The sequence below is a fragment of the Poecilia reticulata genome, linkage group LG15, assembly GCF_000633615.1.
Source record: "Poecilia reticulata strain Guanapo linkage group LG15, Guppy_female_1.0+MT, whole genome shotgun sequence".
In the NCBI taxonomy this organism is placed as follows: domain Eukaryota; kingdom Metazoa; phylum Chordata; class Actinopteri; order Cyprinodontiformes; family Poeciliidae; genus Poecilia; species Poecilia reticulata.
The window spans coordinates 10,975,152-10,996,259 of NC_024345.1; the positions used below are offsets into that span (position 1 = coordinate 10,975,152).

Here is a 21,108-nt window from a genome sequence, read left to right on the forward strand (position 1 = left end):
GACCAATCGACTAAACCCCAGACAACGCGTGTAAGTAGGAGCACTTAGTATCCATTTAACCCAGTTGGATATGAGGCCTGAGCTAGTAACCAAGATACTAACAAAGGATGTGACCTTGGTTCACAACGGGCTTCCTGTATAGGATCATTTAGGTTGACAAACATACAACACATGTTGGTAGTAAAATGGAAACACGGTCTACTGTGCCTAAAATGGATATGGAAAAAATTGGTTCAATCTGTTTAACAAGTTAAGCACTCTGGTATGAGTCCCACTTTATTTTCAGAGCTTTTCTGGCTCAAACCCATCCAGACTGTTAACACAGGGCTATTAGATAACGGCCAGTCCCATATGGGAGCCATTGATTAACCCATTTCCTGCCAATATTTCAAATGTTGGCTGGGAACAGGGAAATGTTGTCCATCATACACTCCAGAGCACAATAATCCATTATTACTACAAATAAATACTGAAAAAAGTATTAAAAATGTCATATTAAATCATATTTATCAAATTAACACATTTAAATAAACACAAATGCATATATATAATCATCAAGCATATTTATTGTCAATTTTATTTCTAAATTGACATGTAGAAATAATTATTCCTTTATTGCTTAGTGGCACAGTTGGACTTCCATAGATACATCTGTTGGCTCTCTTTTTTTCCCCACTGTTGAGCATTGAAGGCGCTGTCCAGCTCGCTGGTGGTGCTGAAAGTTTCTGCTCTGTGCCCACGACCGACTTAACCAAACAATTAAGAGATATTTCCGTTTTTTTATGACATCCACGAGAAATATCCTTTAATTGTAAGATTATGCCCATCGAGAAAGTCCGACTTCTCCCTCTTCTTAGCCGGTTTGTACACGCAGAGGTGCATTTGGGCATAAGTGGTGCCCAGATGCGGATTTACAAGCAAAAGTAACGCACAAACAAAGCGATCCCACGATTAAAGACGAAGTGTGGCGTGAATTTGAAGGAATCCATTTCGCGGACATAGTTGTGTTCCCTTTTGCTTAATGATACTCCCGTAACTCCGGCAGTCTGCTCCCCGGTACACTCCGTCGTTTTTGGCTTGTGTCACGTCTCGCCTCTCATCCGTCAGCTACCGCCGAGGACGGATCGCGGCGTGGAAATCCGTTTTTTCTTTCCCCCCCTCTCCCCATGACACACCAGCTGCGCTCCGCCGTTCCGCTTCGATCCTTCACGTCTCAGCCGAGGAAAAACAAAAGCGCACACTTCTCTCTCAGAAGTGAACTGTTTCTTCCACTTTTCACCTCTTTTGCAACATCTGTGTCGGATTTGGGCTCTCCAGTCAGAAATTCTCGTCTGTTTTTTTTTTTTTTTTTTTTTCGCCTTCTGCCTATCACAACCTCCGGCTCTTTTATTTTATTTTATTTTTTTTATTACTATTATTATTATCGGCTCTCTGCGCGTCTTTCTCCGGCGAGTCCAAATCATTTCTCCCCGGCTCGTCAGGACGGCGGCAGAGTCGTGAAGTCTCCGCAATCACGTGATTGAGACAGAATTGAAGAGCGTCTTTTTTTTCTTCTTCTTCTCTATCTCTCCTTGGTGTGTGTGTGTGTGTGTGTGTGCGTGTGTGTGTGTGTGTATGTGAATCTCTATCCGTGTGTAGTCAGAGGGGTGTCCCTCCTCCGTGTTTTTTCTTTCTTTTTTTTCCAGCTGCTTGCCATGCTTTAGACGCCGGAGCGCCGGGAGAGAGAAGCGGGAGTGAGAGAGAGGTGCGCCGGGTCTCTCCCTCGCCGGGCTGTACCTGTCTCCTCAGTCCTATATCGGGTCCCTATCGGTTCCTCCTCGTCCTTTATGCCCACCTTCATGCGGTTGACCTGATTGTGTTGGCTTAGAGAGAAAGGAGAAAAGAAAAAAAAAACTTGGAACTAAAGCATTTTTTTCTTTCTTTTTCTTTTTCTTTTTCTTCTTCTTCTTTTTTTTTTTTAGATTTCACACCTGTCTGTTCTGAAGGGAAAAGGACCACCGTGGGGGGTTTTGATATCTACTGATTGTATTTTTCTTCTCCGGGGGTGCCGCTCCGGTTTGGACAGTGCAGGACAGTCGAGTTAAAAGCTTGGATGAGACGCCTCGCTGAAATACCGAGATGGAGTTGCTGCTGATCTGCTTTTCCTTTTGGATATTGCACTGCAATCCAACCAATGCGGACTCAATCATTCATATCGGTAAGCGTCCGAGGAAACGTGATGCTCTTAGAGGCAGTTGTAAAGAGAATTAAAAAAAAGCTCAGCCGACGCATGAGATTGTAGTCAGACGGCGTTATAAACAGTCTAACCAGATCGCCTCCTGTCTTTAACACTATCAAACCTGGTAAAAAGTTGTTTTTTTTTTCTCCCCCTCCTTTAAATGCCAAACATTTAGTCATGGCTATATTCTTTCTGCCCACTATAACGTATTGAGTGATCTCTTGTTTTTCTGCCGGTATCATCTCTGCATTCATCATCTGGCTTAAGATCAAAAGCCACAATAAGCACATTCGGCCCCATAAATTGCGCTCCGTTTGCATTCAAAACACGGATTACAGTGAGACGCGTTTTAATTAAAGCTTTGAAGAGCTTGACGTCCATAAGCCAACATACTCTTCTTTCTCTTCTGATTTTTTTTCTCTCTTTTTCTGCCACATCTTGTGCAGCCGACAAGCTTCAACTTTCACCCAAACGTGACTGCAATGTCAAATAACAGAGAGAGAGAGAGATGGAGAGAAAGAGGCGGGGGACGTCAGCGGAGTTTTAGAGATGCAAAAGGGCATAGAGCCTCTTTGTACTCCAACTTCAAACCAGGGGTATGCAGAGATGGAGGCATCCTTTATCAGAGGATGTTCAAACAGATTCTCTTCAAACATGGCATTAGGCTTTATTTTTTTTTAATCCAAACAAATCATTTGCATTAAATATTTGCATCCCCCCCCCTCCACCTTGTTCTGATCAGATCACAGCGACCGGCTTTGTAATCCCTGATAAAAATGTCAATGTCACTGTTCAGATTTCCGTTCTGTCGTTGCTGCTGCTGCTGCTGCTCACAGTTTACTGCAACAGTCTGGCAAGCAGCAGGTGCTCAGTCACTGGCTTAATACAGCAGCGGGACTCCATCCAGATGATGTTGGCTGATGCTTCGCATAGCGTTATAGGGTACCCCAATTATATCTCCTGAATTCCCCCTCACAGCGATATGCGTGTGCACTTTTTCAATCTCCGGCCGATGCCATTTTGATCAACAGAGACGGAGCAGAGGCGGTTTAGAAGCTGCGTGCCTCCTGCATGCAAACCTATAATGCTCAGTAGGTCGTGTGCATTAGGTCTGATGAACATTTGCTGCTGCGGATAATAGACTCGGCACATCAAATGTTGCAGTCTTCACCCGTGGCAGACTTAACTCAAACTAGATGATGCTGGAGATTAAATATAGTCACTCTGATGAATGACATCAACAGGTCTGTGAATGATCTGGGATTACATTCTGTAGCCCCGGCCTGGCATGGATGCCTTTAGGCTAGACCAATGAATGTGTGCTGTGGTGTCTGGTGTCCAGATGAGCAGTGGCGCGTTCCAGTCGAGACACCGTGACCTGTCTGCGGCCCCCATATGCAACAGCGGTGATGCACTCTGTTTTCTGAAACCTTTATATCAGAAGCAGTGTGAACTTCTGCAGCAGTTTGAGCTGCGTTGGCTCATTTGTTCAGACACCAAGTGCCTCAAAGAGCCTTAGCCTTGACTCTGATGCCGGTTCACCACTGGTCATTTATTTGACCTCGTCTGGCAGATGGAATACCCTACAAGAGTTGATCAAGATGTTTTGAGCAAGTGGTTTTCCCTTTTTCTTGCTTTAAAGTCGTCAACTTTGAGGAAGTGTTGTTTACTTGGTGCCTCACCTGTTACTCACTAGTAGGTGCAATGCTGAAGAGACGATTGGTGTTCATTCATTCTCAACTCAGTGTTCATAATGCTATGTGAGAAGTGCAAGTCTACTTCTCGCGCTGTCCGAGCTCCAACATGTCGTTCCTCCTTTGCACATTTCTTACACGACTCCTCGTTTCCTACCAACAGGTGCCATATTCGAGGAAAATGCTGTCAAAGACGATGAGATTTTCCAACTCGCCATCTCAGACCTGAGTTTAAATGATGACATCCTGCAGAGTGAGAAAATCACCCACTCTGTGAAACTTATCGAGCCTAACAACCCATTCCAGGCTGTGCAGGAAGGTAAGACGCCGTCCCAATTCCCCAGCAGCAATGTTTCTAATTGGTCTTGGTAACTTTTTTGATGGCCTGGTGGCATCTTAAGAAGGTGGTCTTTGTCTAAATAAGTCTTGTGGGAATCCTGCATTAAGTCTGTTCCATCTTCTTGTTAAAAGTGTCAAATTTTATTGTATCACGGGTCAAAAAACAAATTAATGGGGGTAGCGGGGTGCCAGGAGATGATGACCCAAGGGTCTGGAAGTGTTAGGGGAATGTTTGCATGCAATGTTGCCAAAGCAAGGTGTCTTCTGTGGTTGAAAAGCTAGGTGGAAGCATTGAGTTGGAGCACAGCAGCATGAAGATATGATGAGGAACTAAAAAAAGACGTTTGAAGATGATCAAATGTTGCTTCAGCACTATGCCACTGAAAATAAGAGGAAAGCATCGCTGGCTTGCTGTGTTTCTTTGAATACTGAGTGTCGCTGACTTGTTCACTTCCACAATTACGTTGATTTTAATTTTAATTTTCCTTTATCTATTTTTTTGCTGGAGATATTTCATCTGTCTCATTTGGTTTACACATTCTGTTTGACTGTACACACGCACGCACGCACACAAAAAACCTATCAGTTTTTTCATCAGGTTCTGCCAAGGTCATCCTTCTCAAACATTAAACAATGGTCCTGTTGACTGCAAAAAAAAAAAGTAATTAAAAAGTCTTCCACTAAAATGAATCATTAAGACTTTAATAGGTTCTCGGGGACCTTCAAAAGCTGTTTATGTCCCCTACTCTTCTTCACGGAGTCTGTACTTTTGTCCCCTGTTGCACAAAGGCCTTGATGACTCATTGCTATTCACAATACTCCCGACAGGCACAAAAACTGATAATATGTCTCGGCTTCTGCTATAATTATTGCACTGTCATTTAGCTCTGGCGTTAAACCCCGTCAGTGATATCAGGTGTTCTTATTCACATGTTCTTTGGAGAGCCTAGTAGACGTTAACTTGATTTGTTTCAACAACGTACATAGTTTGTTGCGTCTGTTTCCAGGTCTGGATTTGAGAAATATTTATTTAAAAGTTTGTGAATAAAAAAAAGTGGGCATGAGCAAAAGTCACCAAAGAGTGAAAACGTTGTAATTAAGTCTAAGCTTTATGCAGCACACGGTTGTCAAAGGAAAACAGAGGCGAAAGGGAATCCTCCAGCTCATACGTGACGACATAATGGGAGAATTTACGTGCCGATTTGTCCAGTAAGGATGAGGGAGTTTGTGGGAATATTGTCTGAGATCAGTAGCTTGGAGATCTAATGAATTGGCACCTAATCTGATTTAAAACCCTTATAGTTCCCGAGTCTGCCTGAAATTTACCACAGTGGCAAATCTTTATTGTTCTGGTGTGACCCAGCCAACAAGAATAACTTACATTAATTAAGAATGAGAGACTCGCATTTCTACACATAATCGGTCCCTTTTTTAGTCACGAAGACTTAGCACAGCAATGGAGTTGTCAAAAGTCGCATCTTGCATCACCGTATGTAAATCTGTCTGCAGCTCTCACATCAATATTCTCAAACTCAGACAGCGAGGAAATAAGTAAAGTTGCTGCAGCAGCTAATTACTGGAGGTAAATTTGCAGAAAGTTCATTTGGAGAGGAAGCTTATTGATTCATCTTACTAATACAGCCTGCAAAAATCAACAGATGGGTTGGGTTCAAAAGAGAGCATAAGCAAAACAAGGCAGGCAAAATTGTGATTTGTGTTGCCTAAAATACTTTGTGCTCAAACAACTACACCCACAATTATATTAATGGACCAGCTACTGACTGTGCTAGCTAAGACGAGCTAATATAACACTTTTTATCATTGCTGTTTGCTTTTTTCTTTTTTTTTTTTTTTAAAACAGCTTCATTTTCATCCGGTGATTGAACATCCTTTTGTCAGCCTTGATTGGATATCATTTAACATGCTTAATTATTGTTTACAGCTCTGCCCCTGAAAATCAAATATTCACAGAAGCAAGTGTTTTGGAGGGAGAGGGGGGGTAAGAAGTGTGTGTCTGCTTGTGTGTGCGCGTGAGGGTCTGCTTCGGTTTCCAGAGAGCGTGGGGAATAATGTGCAGTCGATGATGTGAGGATCGATGGGTGGCCTCAAATTCTTGCACCAGAGGCAAGACGGGCTGGAGAGTGTTGAGTGACAACGGGGATAAGTTAACCTTTTTGCTATGCTCTTTTGTTCGCGGCCGTCCCACTGTGAGCAGCAGTCAGGATCTTGCTACAGAATGAAGGAGGAAGGAAGAAGGAGAGGATGGACATGAGCACGCCTGGGAGGGATGGAGGGAGGGTTTTGAGAGTGGAGGGGGATGAGGATGAGATGTGCAGAAGTAGAAGATGCAGCATGTGAAATGAAAGTGAGCAAATTGGATTAAGGATAGGATGAGCAAAGAGAGAAGTAAAAGAGATGAATTAGGAATGGTTTACAAAATCCACCTTTCATGGCTGCAAAATTGTTTCACTTTGTGGCTTCAATTCAGTTCCCTTTCTCATTCTGTTTTTGTCAACATACCATTAGTATCGTTCATCAGCAGTAGATAATCCACCATTTACCCTTTTTAAAATGTCAGCTATTCTCGTAGAATTGAAAATGTAGTAATTTAAAAAAAGGCTGAGGCAGTTTGAAGTTAGGCTCATCACTGTGATGATGAGCAGAGGCATAAAGCTTAGAGTGACTTATTTTTTAAGTATGTCACAGATATTGTAGAAACCTTGATGATTTGATCTGACAACTTTTAGTCTTTTTGCAGACTCTGAACCCGACATGATTGAGCTTGAACAAATTTTTGAAGTTGAATGGCTAAAAATTTTTACTTTATAGATAGTAAAGCTGTAATTGCAAAAAAAGTGTGGTAATTAAAAGTGCTACGTTTCTTCCACTTCACAGTTATGCACCACTTTATGTAAGTCTGTCACACAAAACACCGTGAAAGAGTTGATGTCTGTAATTGTAGAACAACATGGAAAAAGTTCCAGGATGCGTTTGCAAGGCGCTGTATCTATAAAAACTGTAAAAGAAAAGTACTTTTCAAAGGTACAAACCCTAAAGTGCTTCACAGAAGCTAAAAACACAGAAAGAAAATGAGACAAATTATGTGTCTAAAAACAAATGATTCATAACACAAAACACAGCATAAAACAAGAAAACTGATCAAACCAAGTCCTCACTGATTACCTGTCAAAAGAAATAAAGGGTTGTTTTTACGACAATTTGAAGATGTGGGCAACACAATTTACAATTACGACTTCAAAGATTCATCTTTTCTGTTTTTGAAATAACCAGATGAACCCCGGATTATAAACGAATATATTAAAATTGGTTGCCGATGTCGGTCTGGGCAGAATCACATTGAGCTTGGAAAAAGTGTTGATTCAATTTCTTAATTGGATTGAGAAATATCAAGGCAATCAGTGCAGAGTGACTAAATTGGGTTTTACCTGGCGCCTCTTTCTCGTGTTCTTCAGGTGCATCCTCCACTGAATAGATGTGGCCACGTTCTGTCTCGCTTGAATGGGTGACATAATCCAGACATGGAGATAAACCGTGAATGATCATGTCAAAGTCTGTCCAGACCAGATTTTGAAGCTTATAAATATGTTTTCATTAAAAATCAGGATAATAGTTTAAGTATGGTGGTCACCATTTGCACCTTCTCATTGAGTTGCTATAAAAAAAAAAGCAGTGGGAGTAAAAAAAAAATGTTCTTATCGGTAACCCCTGTCCTCTCTGTAGATGAGATAAACATATTGGAATTTTTTTTTGCTGCTTGCACATGGTAACATTTAATGTGGCAAGGACAGCAGTATAATAGCATATAGGTCACCATGACAACAAGGTATTTAAACTGTAAACTATAGTGCGAATATGACAAGAGCTTTGTGATATGCATACACAATCTAGATCCACCACTTTTTACATTTTTTTATTTTTTTTTACCTACTTCAGAGCCACTAACTCTGTCTTTGTATTTTCCTGTCACCGTTCTTAACCTGGATGCATCATTCTGCTCTCCGCTGGTGCAAAAGCTTACTGAACTGCTTGGAGTATTTAAACATTTTTTTTAGTGAACCATTCCACCCTGCCATACGGCTGCAAGAAAAACCCGAATCTAAAAAAAGATCATGAGCATACGTGAATGGGAGGGGCGGGGTAACCGAAAAAAAAAAAAACGGAACAGTAGTGAGGCAGCGAGGAAAATCTGCTCGGAGTCATTGCAGTGTCATCCTTGCCCTTACTCTGCTTTCTTTGTCCTTGTGATAGTGGAACATGTATTAATGAGCGTGTCACACAGGCACCATGCACAGGAAAAACACTAACCTACTCAGTCCGCCCACGTTCTTATCTTTTGGAGATGACAGCTCAAGGCTGGCTAAATATACCGTCTGACCACACGTACTTATGCATACAGGCTCCTATTCATGGCGTATTCTTTTCCGAGATGCAGGGGATAAAAGTGTCCTTTTTTTTTTTTTTTTACATCACCAGCAAAAACGCTGAGGACTTTGGCTCTAGTGAGTATTGATGCTGTCATGAGTTCTGAATTTTTTCATCAGCTGCTGTCATGAGGGGGAAAAAGAAAATCATTGGATTTAATGCGGTGGTCGAAATTATAAAATGGGCAGAACGTTTAGCCCTTAGATTCTATGTAATGATATAATTTTCTGTGAGAGCTGAGTGGAAGTGTGATAATGTGGCTTCTTAGAATGTCCCTAAATTGTGACATGAAATCAAGATAGTGTAATCTGCTGTAATATTGCAAACGATATGTTCTTGTGAAATTTAAACTAAAAAGATTTAAATGAAAGGAAAAAAGAGGTCTTTGAGGGTTTAGCTACAACATATGTATTTCTTTCCTCAGATTGTTGACTTTTTGAACAGTTCAGGACTCCAGTTTTTCTTTCTATCTCTGGAGGATGTTTTTGTCTTCAAGTTTCTTTGGTCATTGACTCCGTTTTCAGTTTAGCTTCAACTAAATTGTTCCTTTTCAGAAAATAATTTCTAGTTGGTTACCAAGTGGTGCATTTGTACTGGCCGGTCAGATTGTTAAGCACCAATCGCTTGTCATAAAATCACACATTTCATTTTTAACAAACTAAAACATGTTTTTTGTGCACCGATAAGGGGATTCCTGCTACCGTTGCCACTTACTGCATAATGAATCTGACTTGAAGACTAATTTGAGAAAAGTTTACTGCATCGGGTAGATTTCCATTTGCCTTGTTAGCTTGAACATTTGACAGAAAACAACAAACAAATATGAACCAAGACGAGGGATGTAATAAGATTTCACGGCACAAGATTTCGCAATAATAAAACTTGGTGTATATTTCTCTATCTAGTTGCTGTGTTTACCCAATTTAAATCAAGTCAAACATTGTACATTTCTGCTGTTTGTAAGTAATAAAGCAGGTAGGCAGTTGACAGAGATCACGCACGGACTGCTGCTGGTTCTACATTACAACTCTTATTTATATGAGCATCCTGAAGAAACTTTGCCACAAACAGGAGACGGTAACAAAATATTGTACACAGTGAAGTTGGCATAGGGATAAATTAAAGGACTGTTTCACAGATTTTTGTTTTGAAAGGAATCAGAACTGCACCTGCTCATTCCCTGTTCAAAATTTACAATTCAACCTCAAATCTGGCAACCCCAAAAATGCTTGAATTTTTATTTTAAATTTTTTTTCACCTTGGATTGAGACAAACATGAAAACAGAAATATATCGATAAATCAAACCTGGAGTGAATAATCACACACTGATTATTTAAAATTGTTTCTTACTTGTCAACTTTTCACTTTATTTGTTGAAACAAACAAAAAATCGTGGATTCTCAGTTTTCCAAAAATTGCCTCTCGTGAGCTAAACGTACGTACTACCCCAACACTGAACAGCTCTTACCAGTACATAAGTATTACATATTTAATGTCAAAATTCTTACATGCTAAACTGGAAAACTTTATAGATACCTCCTGACTGATCCTTAAATATCAGACTCATGACCCAAAGTGCTGCATTTAGACCATTATATGATCAGCCAGTGAAGCTAGAAATAGAACCAGCCAGGGAGGGCGAGTTTAAACCAATCCAATTGCTTGACATACGTTACACAGGGGCTTTAAGTATTTGCACAAATGGCCTTCAATCTACTAAAAACAAGCTTTGTGGCAAGGGTTTTAAAATCTATTTTTGCCCTCATCTATTTTTTTTCTTCTAAAAAGCTCTTGCAGGTTTTCCTTGCATTTGAAACAAAACAGTAAAACGGGTAGAAAAATATTCCCACCCGGCTCCAGCTAAGGGCTTCCTGGACTTGCAGCATGCAGTGAATCGCTGAGTGCTCTGCCCCACCGAGTCCTCTTCCAAAGGCACGCCACCAGTGACGGACAATTTCCTCTGACCCCTGCCAAGGTAATGTCAAGGAGGATTTAATTTTTCTGCCCTTTAGACCCCTGAAAGCCAATAGTCTTTTGAGGATCACAGAGTGCAGTCCAGCTTTTTCTTTCTTTTTTTTTTTTTTCTCCGGCTCTTTCTGAATCAATTTGTAATGGAAAGAAATGCTGAAATAATGGTTCCTTTGAAGGATTTGGCATGCATAATATAATCTCCTCCATCTGATCTTCTGTTTAGGACAACTCATTACTCGCTGAGCTCCGTATCTGATATAATGCTGCCCTTTCACTATTATTGTCCCAGCGAAAAGAATAATGCTGTGTAAATCTCATTAATGGATTTGTTTGTCTTTTCATGTCTCTCTACTAGCTCTACACACACGGAGGATGATCAGGTCATTTACCAGGCCCTGTTAATTACCCAGCTGTAGTTTTAATACGTCATAAGCTCTTCACTGGGCTGCATAAAGGCTACATGGTACCTTAATCTGCTTAGTGATGTTACAGTAGAAGTGTTGCTTTTATTTAATCCGTTCACAGCGCTGCTGATGTTTGTACAGAATGACGGAGAGTCAGACTTTATCACTGTAAAATCTACTTAAATTTTATATATTATGGTTCAGAACGTCTGAATAGAGATCTAGTTTTACTTTGTATCATATTTTGTTACACTACACCAGAATTTTTTAAGTATCTTATCTGGGTTTTTGGTAACACTTTATTTGAAGTGTCCATAAAAGAACATGAAGGAGTCTTCATGAACATTTAACACTGTTGCCATGAAGTGTCATTCGGTAAATAATGACACTTTTAGTGTACATTTGCATTAAAAGTTGTATTTGAAGTGCTTTAAAAGTGTCAACTTAGCGTCATTTGGTAATTGATGACTTTTTAATGCAAAGTTGTGTTAAAACTTGCATTAAAAGCCAATTAAAAGATTCAGCTTTGCATTAAAAGTCATTATCTACCGAATGACACTTCATGACAACAGTCGTAAACATTCATAAAGCCTCCTTCATGTCTTCATGACCGTTATGTCATGTTTATTACAGTGTAATGTTAGCCTTATGCACACCCCTTCAAATAAAGTGTTACCAGATTATTATTATTATTATTTTTATTTTTTTGTGATTTACCAAATAACGTTTGCCCCAAACCATGTGGAGCAAAACATCTGGAGGAAAAGACGCTCTGATCAGATGAGGTTGGAATTGCTGTAAGTAGATGGCACAACATCGAAATGTGGCAGTGGCAGCATCATGATGTGCAGTTTTATTGTTTTAATATAAATGTGGAGGCATTTTTGGCTGCCAAAGACTTTAGAGAAGAACAGAGGTTTTCCTAAGCGTGCAGTAAGAGCTGGATTGTGGTGGTTTGGGTCAAAGCATATTCATTTGGTTTAAAGGACTCAGTCAGTGTCACGTACTTAAAGCCAACTGAGATCAATTATTTGATTTTAGCCTTTTGTCTGAACAGCTTGTTTCCAGTAAGAGAAAATGTTTCCAAGTAGGTTCAAAACATCAACCCTCATCCACTTAACGCCAACAAGATCCCAAAGTTGACAGCAAAAGTGGCAAAGAAGTATAAATGACTTGATAGAATTGTTGACATTTTAAACTAATGTCAGCCATAGACTTGCATAAATAAACATTTGTTTAGTTTTCATATTTAAAAAATGGACTGTGATATTTGATTGCAAAATTTCACATGATATTGAGTCATCCTGAAAGTTCTGAGCCTCTGATTAGAATCACATATGCCAACAATCCTGTGCATTCGCTTTATTGATATACGCAGCAATAAAGAATATATGATTTAAGAAGCCTGGATGGCGCACTGTTTCATTTGATACGTTTGCGCGAGAGCTCTGTTTATTGCCGAGATATATTGGTTCTCTCCCCGTTTCTCGCTGTTTATTATTGATATTGACGGGTTTCTTTTATATTGACGGGTTATTGTAAAGAAAACACTCTTGTTGCACAGGCTGTGTGTTACTCCCATAACACTTGTCAGAGCAGTTCCACAGATGACACACAAGTGCACCATTATACTAGTTACATTCACGCCATGCAACATGGATGACTCGGGGGGAACCTTCATGATTTGCAGGCCAATGTAATAACTACAAAAATATACATTCCTGAGGCTTTTTACTCCGATTAGCTGGAGTCAGTCATGTCTAAGCAGCTGACACACACAGAAAAAAAAAAAAAGAGAGAGAGAGAGAGAGCAGAATAAGGAAGAGAAGTGAAACATAAAGGTCAGGGCTTAAAGGCTGGATCTGTTTCGTAGGTTTTCAGCTTTTTTGCTTGGAGCTGTACAGGATCCGCTGTCAGTACTTCTCTGCAGCGGAGAGACACCTCTGTGTCACTTTGTCTCATCATCTCCAACAGATGTTTCATTTTGCTTCCCTTCGACTCTCCTTGAAGGGAACTCAAATAAATGTCTCCAAAAAGAAAAAGAAGGGGAGGAAAAGACTGAAGTTTTTCAACCTAACATTAACTTTAGGATTAGATAATTTGTTAATTACAGGAAATGTGTGATTTGCTTTAAATGCCACTTCTGATTCGTATCACTGGATGAATTATGTGCAAGATGCTAAATGTCACAGCGCGCTGTGATTTAACAGTTAGAAAATACTATTTGGTGGTGTATTTTTTATTTTTATTTTTTGGTGAATAGAGATTCCAGTGGCATTTGAGTTAAAAGGGGTTCAAAAATAATGCGCTTTGAGTTTGATTCCCAACTCAAGATGGTATCAGCTGAGGATGGAGAAGTTGAAGCAAACGGCGGTGATCCTTATCAGAACATTTGCTGGTGTCAATTTGTTTATATTCCTGCTTCAAACTTACCGTCTTATTGGTTTTCTGCTCATTTCCCACTGTTGCAAAGTGCGTAAATGCTGCATTCTTGCATTATCTTAAATATTTATGTGAATTGCTAATGCTGTGACCCTGAGAGCTTTATGACCTCTGAGCACTTGAGCTCACCCAGATAACTTTTCTCCCTCTGACTGCCAAATGATGGGATTGATTTCTTTCTTCTCCCCTCTGGTGTTGTCTCGATTGATAGCAATGTTACAGAAGCAGAAGCAAAATGGCAACAGTGAATAGGTGGTAGGAGTTCGTCCTGCAATTGGACACTTAACCGGCCTTGCCTTCTGGTGGTGGTCAGAGGTCAGCGGCGCTGATTGCACGGCCGCCTTGTTTCTTGAGCTTAAATTTTAATGAGTAACTCCGTTTACAACTGAAAACATATGCAGTAGAAGATTGCACAGAGCACAGGAAACAAACACATAAAAATAATGTCATTTTCAAAATAAAAGTTGGTGATTCAAAATAAAAGCAGCATATACGCTGCATGCAGTATTCTCTGCTGCTCAAGTGCTTTTCTGCAGACGTGCACGAATACCTAATTCCAATATTCGATGTGTTGCAACAACTTTGATCAGTTGCCTAAAGCTCTAGGTGAGGTTGCCAGATATGCACATTTGAATACTTGTTTTTAGGAGGGCAGATTTTATCAAAAACAAATGCTAAAACAAATGTTTCCCACTTATCTGACATGAGCTTGGTTCCATCCGTCCATCGGACTGAAGCTCATGCAGACTACCAGCCCATCAAGAAGCTTCAAAGAGTCCCTGCAGACAGCATAAAGTCACTGCGCTGCAGTTATTTGGTTTCCCTGTTCTTTGATGCAATCAGAATTACTACATTGCTCTAATTAGAGACAGTGGCAGTCATGTTGTGCCTTTGTTAGTTTATATATTCATTACACTACCCATGTTGCCTCACCGGCAGGCTGCTGAAGGCTGACTTCAAAGTATTTCTTGCTTTTTATGCTTCCATCTTTGATTGAGGATCCTCTGAGGGAGGAGGGGAGTGAAGGGGTCATTGTGTGAGGAGATGACTGATGGCCTTTGTAAGGCATTATGACTCTCTGCTTCCTAAAAAACAAACAAAAACAAAACAATGTTGGACAATATAACACTTTAAATGAGCCCAGTGCATCAAAATCCTCCCGGATGTTTGATTGTTAGTGCTCCCACAATCCATCTCGAGTCCAGGATTACAAAATCTGGCATCGGATGACGATATTGGGCTCATTTTACACTGTCAGCTGTTGACTTCAAAACAAACGGCCCACATGCATCCTGTCTGTGTCCTGCAATTGTCGTTTGAAAGCACCTTCATTGATTTCTTCGCTTTAACAACAGCATCCAGTTTGTGACAGCCAGAAGAGCAAAAAGAAAAAAAAAATTGATGTTTGTCAGGACACCTGCTTAGACGCCACTCATAACTCAACAAGCCGCTTGTTACACATGTCGACGCGACCCACGTTCCCCCCCCCCCTCGTGGTGAAGGTCTCGCCGCCCCCATGTCTTATTCATGTCGCCGCCGTCTTTTGTGTGACAGATTTATAAGGAGCTGCAGAGGACGCTGTGACAGATGTTGGTGCCTCGCCACGACCCCAGACCGCCCCAACCACCGCTGGGGTTTGGCCATCAATACCACTCTACCTGTTAGGGCAGGAGAAACTGACAGATAGTTGGGCATAAAGAAGAGGGGACAGGGTGGAGGCGGTGGCCTGCGGTGATCCATTCTGTAAGATCAGATTGATGCCGACGAGGCCCGCGGCCTCTGTCCATTGTGACGCTCCGCAATCCCACACGATGGGAGCAGCGTTTCTCTTTGTACGTTCCCATTATGCTTTGCTGTTGTTGGGCTTCCCAAAGTGTGCTGAGATGACACAGATGCAGCAGAGGGAGGTGGAGTGGGCGTATAAATGCAGGGAGAGGATTTGCCTGTTTGTGCATCGCGCTATGAATGCGGCGTGTGTTTGCATGGTGTAATGAGTGAGTGCCTCTGGTGCTTTCATCGATGCAGTTTGTGGGCTTGTTTGAAAATTGGTTTTTGTGGTTCTGGTGAGAGGAGCTGAAACCACTTTGGTAACGGAGAGCTCGCAACTCCCTCTTTCACTCACTTCTGACTCGCTCAGGGGGAAGTGTGCATAATTTACTACCCACCACCTGCACTATTGGCTGCAAGAAGACTTCATTCCAGGACGCAGGACAAAGAGCAGAAAATCAGCCTGGAGTAAATCCCATTAGAGGCTAAACAGGAGTCAGCCAAAAAAAAAAAAAAAAAATGCAGTGCAGCTATATGCGATGATGCATTCTTTTGCAGACACATGGAGGAGGAGGAGGTGGTGCTAAGACGTAGGGTTGGGAGGTTTAGGAGTTGTGGGATTAAAATTGGGGGCCTTGGTGAGACTAGATTCGGGGAAGAAGAGTGAATCTGACAGTGAGGTTGATAGAAATGGCAAAAAGGCTGATAAAAAAAAAATGGACGGGGCATTAAATTCTCATAGAGCTCAAGATGTGCGAAGCCATTTAAAACTGCAGAGTCGGCTTGCTTGCTTGCCTCACTGACAAAGCGGCGCCAACAGTATGTGGGAGCCATTGTTTGCATTAGTGCCCACAGACCCAAACGCCAAGTTTTGGACCATCTGTCGCAAGAATCTCTCCCTGGTTTTACTCTCATGCTCTCTGTCACTCCTGCATTGGTATGGACCTTCCATCATGCCCAGGGAGAAGGGATACCGTCCAAATACGAGGCTAAGCTAGTGTGTAAGCTCTCTCTTAGTGAAATCAAGACCCAGCTTAAACCTCTCCTGGGATCTCTCGAGTGTTCAGTGCAAATATGCAGGCATCAGTCAAAACTGGGTCAAATGTGCATGCAAATGTATGCGCGTCTAAGACTTTTACTCAAATCGGAACAGTATAATCACTCGCATTTGGATGATTGCTCTGTTACCTTTATTAGATTCAGCGTTAACACGCCAATTTGTTTATTTTCTCTTTTTCGTGCGCCTTCATGGACAATTCTGTTTCTTCCGTCTGCAGTCAATTCAACTAAGAGCAAGCTTTCATTGCTAAAATGTAGATGGAGAAATGAACTTTGACTAATTGGCACAATGACAAAGAGCACAGGAAAAGACGAAGATGAATAAAACATCCCACATGCTGTAGATTTGTCATTTGCTTCTAAAATTAGAACATTTTAGTTGTCTCTGTCCAGTTTGCTGCTACTGGCAGACAAATCCCTCTCGGAGTATTCATATTGAATGGGTATGATGCACCCAGACACCCAGAGTTAACTTGTAATTATCATGTTTTTAATCACTGCTGGAACAAGTCTGTAAACTCCAGCGAGAGACTTTAATGGATCCACGTTTTAACCTTTTATAATCTCATTGTTCTTTAATAAGGTGGCCTCATTTTTACGGAGACGTCTCATGTCACTGCAGTCAAAATCTGAAAACGGCAGTACACTTTGAGGGAGTTTAGACACTGTAATGGTTCACACGTATTTGGCTTTACCTTTATCGTCTTTAGCGCAACTTTACTCGCCAAGTTTGTGCAAACAAACAAGGGGTTTGACTTCACTTCCCCTTTTCTATCTGCGTAAAGAAACATTTTAACAGAGGTGAATAAAGTAGCCAAAAATTGGACTCAAATGAGAGTAGCACTACTTTATAAAATTTTTGCTGAAATACGGGGAAAAGGTAGTTGTACTGAAAATTACTCTGTAAAAGCCTAATTTTATGGCATTAAAAAAAGACCACACAACCCTAGAAAATACATGGTTTAGAGATGCATCTCGTATGGTTTTACATCCTGTATTCATTGTTCTTGTGGGTTGAACATGGAATCCCTCACCCCTACACATTTACTGCTGCCTTTAATTCCAAAAAGCCAGATGTTTTGTCTTTCTCCTCTTGTTTTTATTTTTTTTCAATGTAGAACTTTACTGAGCTTTTTAATGTAGTCCTTGTCTCTAACGTAACACCCAAAATTAAAAAAAAAATTATTTTAGGTAGATGCAGCGTGGAAAGCAGAGTTTTTATCATCCAGTACGTCCCCCATCTTTGGGATGATTTAATAGGTTAGGAAAGATCGCATTACTCACTGAACAAGGTGGCGAGCAGAGCAGCGTTAATGTGGTGTTTGCATCACAAAAAGCTTTTTCAAACCCAAGGCAAAGAATGATTCATATCTTCATCCTGACTGTGACGGATGATCTTCATGATCTCTTGTTATGTCATCGCCGTCTTGTTTCGCGCGTTGTAACATTTTCCGCTGTCACTTAAATTACGTCTGTCTGTAAATTGAAGACACAAAGCGCTGTACTGTGTACATGATTACAGTATTTACTTTGCGTGCACAAGGGCGAATGTTATATACTTGTCGAGCAAAATCGATATCCAGCAGTTTGAGTCTTGACGGCACTTTTTAAAATGTTTTAATAGTGTCTGACCCCAATGCATCTGCTATGAGGATGTCATGCTTCCAGCTTAGCCTTCTGTGGAAACGGAGGTCAGGAGGTACACAGCCACTTAGAGAACACAGGAGTCTGAGGAGGAGTAGGTTTGGTGTCTGTGGAGGTGGCACCTATAAGGAACGGCATTATTTTAGCAATATAAGTGGCATAGTTATATGCAGACAGTGATATAAAAAAGGTTTTGCTATTGGCATTATGTGCAACTGTGCATCAGAAACCACATAATTGATTGAAACCAAGAGGTAATTTAAGGGTTCCTTATCCTGATTGATGTGGCGTTATAAAGTGTGTTTGAAGAAGCAAGACGGACACACACACTGGCAACCAACAGAGCCATGGATACACATGACGAGAAACAAACTAATTAAGAGCAGATCAGTCTTGATTTCCTCTGAAAGAAGTGATTCCCAAGTCCTCATACCTAACTGACACCTGCACTTAAGTTTTTGGGATTCGTACAGTGCGTTGCAAGAACATTCACATCCCCTGAGTGTTGCATTTTATTGGGGTTTCGTCTTATAGATCACAAACTATTTCAGTCTTCTCAAGTGATACTCAAATTGCTCAGCTAGAATTTGTGTTCAGGTCACATGGAGCTTTTAACCCTAATCCCAACCTATTACAGAATTTTAAGATGTGAAGCAAATGGATTTGAATATTTCAGAGGTTTTCACTACCTCCCTCATAAAGTACTTGAATTATACATCTTCCAGTCATTTTAATGAATCCTATGTATATACAGAATGTTCAAATTCTCTTTCCAGTCCTTGATCTGTGTTTTCTTGTGTTTTCAGAAACTGAGGTAAAATAAAACCAACGTTGTGGTATTTCAAGCAGTGAGAAGGAGGATTAGAAAAAAAAACCAAACAAACAAAAGGTTTCAGTACTCAGATGGTGTATTGTCAGACCAGTGCTTTATTTTTTTGGTAGCACATGTTAGAATATCCATATGTTTTCAGATACATAAAAAAAAAAGAGTACTAAAAATGTTTTCCCACTGCCAGGTGCAACACCCACCTACTGATTTTTGAATGACGGCATGTCTGGTGTGAGACTGGTGCAGTTTTATGCTGGAAACAACCCTACACACACTCACAAATTACCCTGCAGGCAGTGAATTTTTCTGTCTTCTTTTGTCGTCTTTAGCATGTCAGAAGTATTTGTCCGAGAGAACAATAAAAAGTTTTAAGTAGCATTTAAAAAAAAAAATAGATCAAGCCAGTTCACAATCACAACATTAACATTTTTCTTTCACAAAAAAAATGTGTTAAAGACCCTAAAAGATTATAAGACAGGGATTGGCGCTGAAGGAGAGGGAGATGAAGAGTTGTGGAGGATGTGGCACTAATTCAGATCATGTCTTTATCTGTTTCATTTTTTTTTTTTTTTTTTTCATTTTGACACCAGGCGGATGCCTGTCAAAGCAACACCATCATTTCTGGCAGCGCTAGCTTCCTCTTAGCAACACCCCAGCAGTCCATGAAAACCGGGAAAAGGGTCTGACAAAATGAAGCATCTCCTGATGGAATAGTTGTCCCTCGCTGACTCGCTGCGTGATCTCTCCGTTAACTCAACAAAGGCCCTCTTTAACTGCACGCTCACGTTTGTTCCGGCACAAGCAGCATGTGCGCTTTCTCTTATGGGGTCTGCATTTGCTTGGCAAGCATTCAGATCGGGTTTGTGTGTGAAAGTGAATGTGTAACACACTAGCTTGCTTTTTTTTTTTTTTTCTCCCCACCCCTGAATAGGGATGTTTGACAATTCCTCACAAAACCTATAACAAGATGTCAAGATACGACTATGTGTCAGGCTTCCATCTCATTCCTGTATTGTGCTATAGTTTGCACTTGGGCTGTGTAATCTAATGCCCCCATCCTGCGTATCGGTTGATATGGCAACTCCTGCCTATTCGAGAAAAACAATTTTTCTCCGTCCACCTGTTGACAAGAGGAAAAAACAGATTGGACACATAAGGACGGAAGTGCTGCCGGCATGAAAATAAAGTTGCAAGCAGGAGAACAAGGGTGGCATTTAAAGCATTTGTCACAGTAGCAATAATTTTACCCCTCTCAATAACTCAGCACCTACATGATGAAACCAGTCTCTGGAGGGGGATGATTGGAGTGTTGCTTTTGAATGTTAGTGCTTGCTTTCAGGGGTTTTATATTCTGTTTGTACAAAAACAAAACCAAAAAAAACACAATGGCTCTGAACCGAGCTGGGTGTCTACAGCTTAGCCAATCTCTTTACAAAAAGCTCAAAGTAGCCTAACGTGATTCCACGCAGTGTATAAAAACAGAGGTTGTATCGGGGATTAGGGTTAGGAAAATTCAGTTTAAATCCCTGCCACAACAGAGAAACAGTGAGTGCTAATGACCACTGACTTATTTTCTCTGGCTTCCTCACATCAGAGCCGGGGAAACGCATTCGTGTGAAAGTCGACTCTGTCGAATGTCTGCGGCTGGTGGGGATTTTCTTTGCTTCCATTGCCTCTTCTGAGACGAATGCGGGTGGAATCATTCCGCTGTGGGTTTATGTGCCGTCTTTCCATCTCAAAACAATCCGGCGGCTCGCTCTTATTGGTTTTGCTCCTCATTAGTTTTCAAGAGCCTAATATGTCCTAAGGCTGCGTCAGTTTTATGGTTTTGGGTTAGTTAAGTGGTAGCAGGCAACACTTTTTTTTTTCTTAAAAGTGCAAACTTATTTGAATACATTCTACTTGATAATAACTTGAAAAAACAAAGGCAAAATCTGATCCTATGAACACAAATGTATGTTAAAGCCAAAAAACCTGACAAATATTGAAAGTATAAAACATTTAATAACCCCCATTCCCATTGTTTTCATAGCAGATAAAGCATTTTTTCACCTGTCAGGTCACGACTCCATTAAAAACAGGAAGTGTCTGGGTTTGAAGCATCTGAGACGATTGATGTTTGCAGGACATTGATTGTTTCCTTGATTGAAAAATGCATTTTTAATATAAATATGTTGAATAGATGTGTGCACACTGTTGGCAATAAAGACGGGGTGAGGACTTTTGGTTTTATGATAATTTATTAAGGAAATTTGGCTCAGCTCTATGAAAGTAACCAGGTGAAGAGAATGGAATAA

At 40.7% G+C, this 21,108-nt stretch overlaps 1 protein-coding gene across 2 annotated transcripts in view; it reads left to right on the top strand.

Moving 5' to 3' along the window:
• Positions 1-552: 552 nt before the first annotated feature.
• grid1a (glutamate receptor, ionotropic, delta 1a) overlaps positions 553-21,108 on the top strand; it is a 240,849-nt gene continuing 220,293 nt past the window's right edge. The window contains exons 1-3 of one of the 2 annotated variants that reach the window (XM_008429213.2): positions 553-1,744; positions 1,962-2,197; positions 4,076-4,231. In XM_008429213.2, the coding sequence (XP_008427435.1) occupies positions 2,119-2,197; positions 4,076-4,231 (235 nt within the window). In that variant the 5' untranslated portion in view covers positions 553-1,744; positions 1,962-2,118. Of the gene's footprint in view, positions 2,198-4,075; positions 4,232-21,108 lie in introns of both variants that reach the window. The other variant, XM_017309069.1, reaches the window with a different exon arrangement.